General features: G+C 44.6%; 1 protein-coding gene across 1 annotated transcript in view; it reads left to right on the top strand.

Moving 5' to 3' along the window:
• The first annotated feature begins 6,260 nt into the window (after window positions 1–6,260).
• LOC102941678 (tyrosine 3-monooxygenase) overlaps window positions 6,261–7,382 on the top strand; it is a 45,026-nt gene continuing 43,904 nt past the window's right edge. Inside the window, exons 1-2 of the mRNA XM_007072310.2 lie at window positions 6,261–6,449; window positions 6,973–7,147. Of these exons, the coding sequence (XP_007072372.2) occupies window positions 6,261–6,449; window positions 6,973–7,147 (364 nt within the window). The remainder of the gene's footprint in view (window positions 6,450–6,972; window positions 7,148–7,382) is intronic.

Genomic DNA, 7,382 nt, shown 5'->3' with positions numbered 1-7,382 from the left:
GCTCTTTCGTGACCTGACTTTCTTTTACTATGGAAACTAATTTAGGGCTCAGTCTTATAGTCTTTTATGCAGGCCAACTTTTGCTGACTTCCAAGGGAATTTTCCTGCAAAAGGACTATGGCCCAGGTCCTCAAAGGGATTTGAGTCGGAGTTAGGCACCTAACTGCCTTAGAGGATCTGAGCCTATGTGTCTGAGACCTAAGTTTCCTTATAAGTTGAAACTGAGGTATTCAAAGAAGGGGCTTATTAAAGACTCTTTCAGCACCACTAGAAGCTGAGTCCAATGGAAACCTTGACCTGTGTTTGAGTTGAAGCTGTCAAGCCTGGTTGACACAGAAACATAAGTCTTACTTATCATAGATTCTCCAGCAAGGAGCCCTCACAATGCTGTATAACTGCTGCTTCAGGAAATAAAGAAAATAACTAGCTTAGACCAAAAATTCATCTCCTCCAGCAAGAGCAACCCAGAGATTTGCTTGAACGCATACTGAGAATTAGTTAAAGAAAAGAAATTTGCAATCTGATATACTGGAAGGAGAGGGAAATGGGAGTGTCTACAATATCTCTGGCCAGCACTATAATGAAAGTAAACCAAATTGCTTTTGCAAGTAAAGTGAGATGATGGTGATTCAAAGTAGGAATCATATACTCCTACGCTGTTAGTTGGAGCAGGAAGAGGGGGGGATCCTCCTTAATTAATCCTCCTTATTAAATGTGGATTTGTATAAAACACTCAGTCTGTGATTTTAAAGCAACAAATTTATTTTGGAGCATCCATGTCTCAGACTAGCAGTTCTCAAGAAGAATGAGCAGATTGCTGTCCACAGGAGCACTCCTGGGTGTGCACACGTGCGCACACACACACACAGACACACACACACACACACAGATGAGGGCCAATTTAGTCCTGTTGTAAGCAGAAGCAGCTCCATTGATGTCAATGGAATTGCCTCCAGGGCTGAAATAAGTTCACATAGTTTGGCCCAGTTCATGTTGCATTCAGTAGGGACCTAACCAATTAAATAGACCCATTTAAAGGGAGAGTAATTGGAGGGCAGGGGAAATAGGTTTTCCAAAAATAACCTATGATTGACAAATTCTATATTCGGGGACATTTGAAACTTAATTCTTGGCACAGGATACTCAATCTTGGTCTCCTTGGCACCTAATTTCTACTTTCTGACTCTGGATATTGACCTTTATCTATGGCACCTGATGCATTACTACTGCTTCTTGACTCCTGATAGAGTGTCTGCGGGTGCCCTAAAATGGATATAGCCAGACAGATTTCCTAGATGCACATAAATCATACATGTTCATGTTCAAATGAGCAGTTGGATGCAGGTACAATCACATGTAATCACAAGCAGCCAACTGGTGACTGCACACACAAAATATGTATTCAAATGTGCAAGCGGGACCTGAGTCAAAGCCCAGCTTTGGTCAAGGGAAAGGCGCCCATTGACTTCAGTGGGCAATGGATCACTCTACTATGTGCAGGTATGTGAGTGCCTATGCGTGTGAGACTCAGAAGGAGTCTAGGCGAGGACTGCAGGACCAGACCTTTTAGAAAATGTAGCTTATTTGGGGAGTTATAGCTTCAAATATTGACCACTGAGGGTAGAAGTTCTTTCCCTCTTAGCTGTAAGCTGCTGCAAGTCTGTCTGTATAATAATTTATTAAGATCTGGTACATTTTGTCCCGGTAAGGAGACCTGGAACTAGAATGTTTGTCACATGACTAGTCCAGTTGTGGTAGGCAGCTATAAATACAGTGTAAGACATACACCCTGCCATTCAGAGCTTACTGTCTAACCACCTGGAATTAATGTTACATATGACAGCGTGGAATCAAGTCCATGGAATTATTTCTTGCCCAGTTCTTACATTGGTGCACCCCTAAAACACAGACATGTGTTACAAAAGTTCAGCCATTCTTCTCTGAAATGTCACAAATGTCACTTTTAATGCAGTAGCGCTTTCTTTTAATACTCTGCAGAGTGATTTTTGGGGAAGCTGGGTTCAGAGCATGGATGGCAATATTCGCACTAGCCTTATAGTCAGTAACTCTGTGCCTTTAAAATTATTTGATCAAATACTTAACTATATCCGTAGCTATATAGCTAAAATGTATAAGGTTTGTATTTATGGTATAGAGACAGTGTGGGTGAGGTAATGTCTTTTAATATCTGAAGAAGAGCTCTGGGGAGCTAGAAAGCTCGCCTTGCTCACCAACAGAAATTGGTCCAGTAAAAGCTATTACCTCACCCACCTTGTCTCTCTAATATCCTGGGACCAACACATACAAAACCACTGCAGGCAATATTCGTAGTATAGGCAGACACAAATAATGTAATTCATCTTGGCACTGATTTCACGCCTAACCTAGTCCAAAGCCCACTGAAATCAGTGTAAAGACTCTCACATAAGTCAGTGGGCTTTAGAACAGGCCCGTAATGTTACAATTAAACATATGGGCCATATTTTAAATATACATTTACAGCGGGCAAATAATAGACGTTTATGGTATAAAAAGAAGCATTTACCTGACCACATTTTTCATCAGCTATGTTTTAATGCTGGTGGTTTACGGCATTACGATTGCAAATTAATTTACCTGATGTACTTTTTGCAGTTATGACATTTGTATCAGACTTCCTTGCATAACTTTGCATTTAATAAGGCATTATAGGGTACTCTTCCTGTGCTTAACATGCTTCAAAATTGATGAGGCTGTCAGCCAGAAACCCACGGAAGCGGTTTGAATCTGTTCTTTTGCCCCTCAAGCAAATCAGAGGTGCCTTCACTCCAGTAAACACTTGGCTGGTTTTTCCTCTATGTGTCACTAACACTTCAGAGCTCTGTTGGTAGTTTCTATTGCTAGCTTTTAGCCTCACCTGCTGGATTTCAAAAAGGGGAATGAGCTGGTGAACCGCAGCCTACAGGCTTTCTCATTCAGCTCAACAAAATGGCAGCAGAACGAACAAAAGGAGAAGTGGTTTGTCCCTGTTAGGGTGACTGATGCTGTTGCTACTTTATAACCCCAAAACTGGCTTCGAACACAACGCGCGAAGGAGATTTGCCTTGCTAATTTCAACCCTGCATTACCTGAGTCTGAAGCTGGAGGTCGAGTATCCATTCACTGGCAACTTTGTATTTCTTAGCATGGTTTTTTTTTATTTTATTTTGCAGAAGGAAAAAAAAAACACCAAGAAAATGGATGTTGCAGGACATTTTGATCCAATTATTTTGATTGGGAGTACAGGTGGTTGTATGGAAACTATTAATATTTACACCTTTTACTGTCCAGATTTAAAAGTAGCATATGAGGAGGTCGTTATCTTCAGAGAGAATCAAGCCCCAGGCTGTCTTGACTGGCTTTTCACTCTGGGAAGATTTTTATTGGGTTTACCCCTATAAACTTGTATTCTTTGGTATCTCGTTGTGAACTTCTGCACTGTGTCACAGCAGATTTGGGTGTGATAGGTTCGTGTCTGAGGCGCTTTGCTGATTAGATTATATAGGTATAGCTATAGAGAGCTAGATAATAGATTACAGAGCGAGATAATACAGGTTTATATCGATGGCATTCTAGTTTATATTACCATCCAGTCACACTTTCAGTTACCGGTTACAAAAGCTCACCACGGAATGTCAGTTCCAGAAAATGTGGATTCTGGGAATCTTGTTCTTTATTAAATACCTGGTCTTAATTTCACTGTGGATGTAAATGATGCCGAAGGAATGCGGATTCCTACTGTACTCCCACTGAAAGCAAATCAGCTGACAACCTCGGATCTCCTTGGCTAACGCTTCGAACTGCAGAGAACTCGCTTTTCCCTCGTGGCTAGCTCAGAAACAATCCAAGCTCAGAAGACTCGTGTTAATTACAAATAGGTATCTCGGCGCTAAATTTCTGTCCTAGTTATTGCTTTTGCTGGAAGGCGTTTCACTCTGGATCCTTATTCCCAAGCGACCAGCCAAAATCAGAACCAAACTAACCGAGCCAGCCAACAAACTGGACTATCCTAGAAATCCAGGCACTAAGAGGATAGGACATTACAAGGGATCCAGGAGCAGGGAAAGCAGCTGGGGTTGCTGCTTCTGGTCAAGGAGAGTTTCAGCACCTGGGACAGAGCCCATCCCTGCCCTCCTCTGACCCCCAGGGAAGAAGGGGAATTCAGGGGGCTCACAGTAGATCATGTGTCGTTGTAGCGTTCTCCCTGGGATCAGGGGAGGATGATTTTATAAAGCTGTGGAGCATTTGGTGGTACATTTGTATGGAATAATTTCTATACAACCATGCTGAATTATTTACTCTTGTTATTAAGTGACAGTTTGGCCCAAAGGTTTGTCCAGTAAAATTGTATCGCTGAGGCGTTAGCCTAGACTGCTAAAGAAAATGATAGTCCAACTGGTCATGTGTGCGTGTGATTATGTTACATTTCGCTGTGCTAACACGTAGCAGCTTGACGTAACTCTGGCAATCGAAATACAGCTTTAAAAGCTGGGAAATGAACGGACAGCAACACAAAGGTCCCACACCGTGTCCCACACTGCAGAGTGCTGGGAGGAAGAAGACAAAACAAAAACAAAAAACCCCAAAAAACACAACAACAACAACCCAAAGCATGAAAACAAAACATTAAACGCCACGGACTTGAAATTGGTTTAAAAATCACGAACTGTATTAGTGGAAATGCTGGCAGGATTTAATTCAGGATCCATAAACCCAGACACACCAGGGGCAATGTTTTTCTAGAAACCTCAGTACTGTATATAAAATGCGCATACAGATTGCCGATCATCGTTCACCGAAATCAATAAAATGGAACAAGTGTCCTGCTTCTCTGAAGTTGCATGCGCTTTAGAGCCATTGGTCATCTAGTAAATGTCCATCATTAATCCGGAGCCAAGTGTTCCCAAGAGATGGGGCTTGAATTATCTACCAGAGCTGAATTCGTTTGCTAGGTAGCATTAATCTGAGTGAAGTTCAAAATACTGTTACAACATACAACATTGCAACAGAAATCAGCCCCTTGGAACAACAGGATTTATCCCCGGGGGAAGTACGCAAAGAGCCCCTGAGTGGCAGGTTGGGAGAAAGTAAAATATGAATCTGAAGCAAAGTTTAAAGGGGACTGCGAGATTCCGGCCACCTTGCAAAAATCACAGGGTGTTCTTGACTGGCATCTCCTCTACTTTATTGCTTTTAAAAAAAATCAATCACCGGTTTATAATCTTCTTAAACTAACCGGTTAGAAATAATTATATTGCACGACATAGGTTTAGTCATAGCTAATAAAAATCTCTACGTGACAGTATTCAAAATAGCGCTTAACACTCACAGCTGGCTTTGCAGCGGGGTTTAAGCAGGGCTGGAAACCCATCGAGAGTTACCAGATTGAAGAGTTGTCCCTTTCCAGGTCATTCTAATTTCCTCCCATCTCCTCCCTGCTGCTGGCCGGGACTGTGGCTCCGGGAAATAAAATGTAGAGGTTTCTTTATGATCACCTGTTCCCCAGATCGAAGACTGCGAGAAGAGAAATTCTACTTCCACCTTCTGAATTACCTGTGTAATTGACCGCATTAGGTAGAATACGGACCAGTCCAATAGAGGGAATTCAGCTATGGAAATAAGATTTGTCCAGTTAGACAATAAAAGCAAAGAAAGACACACACACACACACACAGAGGATGGGGGGAGGCTTTTTTTCACACACGAAGCACAGAAGCTCAGATTCAGAGATGTAAACTGAATCCAGACTTCAACTGGCCTCTTAACAAAAGACCCCTATTTCTAAAACGGTAAAAGATGCAAGGCGGGGGAAAATAAAGACACTTTGAAATAGAGCAGGAGGGTCCTGCTTTGAAATTACCATGAGAAGGGGGGTTATTTTAGTCTCCTGCGCACACTGTAGGCAGCGCCCTTCCATTGATCTCCCTGAGGCGGGCACCATAAAGGGTCCCCACTCACTGCTGGTCTCCCCCACTGTCAGACCCACAGGGAAGCCTACATCCACCCCAAGCCCAGCTCGCACTGTAAGGACGCCGGGGAGGGTTTTGCCCCCCAGCCCTTCGCAGCCAGGGCATAGACCCCTTTCGCTGCCTATGACCGATCTCCGCCGGGGCTGGCTCTAAGCAAGGCGAGGACGAGGGCTGGCTCTCGGAAACTCGGCGCCTGCGGGCGGGGTGAGCTACGCCCCCATCGGCACAGGGGTCGCCCCTGGCGGGGATCTGGATTTCCTGAGCCGGTTTGCGATGAAGACCGACGCTGCGGGCGCCCCAGGCAGAGAAGATGCGGAGAAGGGAACTCCGGCCCCACAGCCCGTGGGCAAGGGAGAGGGCCTGGGCTGGGAGGAAGAGGAAGGAAGAGCCACCCTGAGCCTGACCTTCACCCTCCGGAATGCTGGAAAGGTCGGGCTGTCCAAGACAGCCAAAGTCTTCGAGGTACAAACCTCCCCATCCCAGCCTCTCGCCTAATCCTCGCCCTCCACAGCAGCCTCCTGCCCTACCTCTGGCCTCATCCCCTTCCGTGCTCCATTGCAGCCCCCTGCCTCTGCCCCCTAATCTTCCCCTCCCTTCTCATCACAGGCTGTACCTTCCCTGGGACCCTGCTGGGCCTGACCCCCTCTAGTCTCTGCACGTGTCCCCACCTTATGGCCCAGCTGCTCCCCTCTATGTTAGCACCACCTCGCTGCTCAGGGGGGTTAGCTGGGGCTCTCCTGGCTGAAAGGGGATGCCAGGGGCACTTTGAAATGGGGATGGAGGGTTACAGGGATGGGAACAGCTGTTCAGAGGAACCATCTTGCTGTATGGATAGTTCATTTTAGGCCTAAGAAAAATCGGGGTTGGCATTTCTTGTAAAGCTTTATCCAGTTATCTTTTAAAAGACATATAACAGCTGCAGTCAAAGCGAGCCATCTTTCAGTGATTTTAGATTTCTCACCAGGTGGACATTTGTCTTTTGCAGGCTTCTGAAGCTGGAATCCAACACCTTGAAACCAGGCAAGCCAAAATATCCAAGAACACTACCGATGACCTCGAATTTTTTGTCAAATGTGAAGTTCGTAATTCTGATGTCAGTGTCCTTATAAACTCCTTAAAGAAAGTGGCAGAAGATGTGAAAACTATCAGAGAAAAAAGAGGTATGCAATGTGTGGAACCTGTATCCTAATGGCTAAGTCCCCTCCTCCCACAAATGAACACTAGCTTGTGTCTAATTGTATTTAAATTATTCATTAGGTCCAGAGTTTCCATTTTGTGTATGTGACGTTAGGCCCCCTATCCTGCAATGTGATGTTCCTGAGCAGACCCCACATTCAAGCATAGCTCCAGTGACCTCACAGAGGTCAGCCTTCCTAAAGCACATTGCGGCATTGG

This window comes from Chelonia mydas, chromosome 1 (assembly GCF_015237465.2).
Source record: "Chelonia mydas isolate rCheMyd1 chromosome 1, rCheMyd1.pri.v2, whole genome shotgun sequence".
Classification (NCBI taxonomy): Eukaryota; Metazoa; Chordata; order Testudines; family Cheloniidae; genus Chelonia; species Chelonia mydas.
The sequence above is the reverse complement of the archived record's forward strand: the minus strand, read 5'-3'. Positions and strand labels throughout refer to the sequence as shown.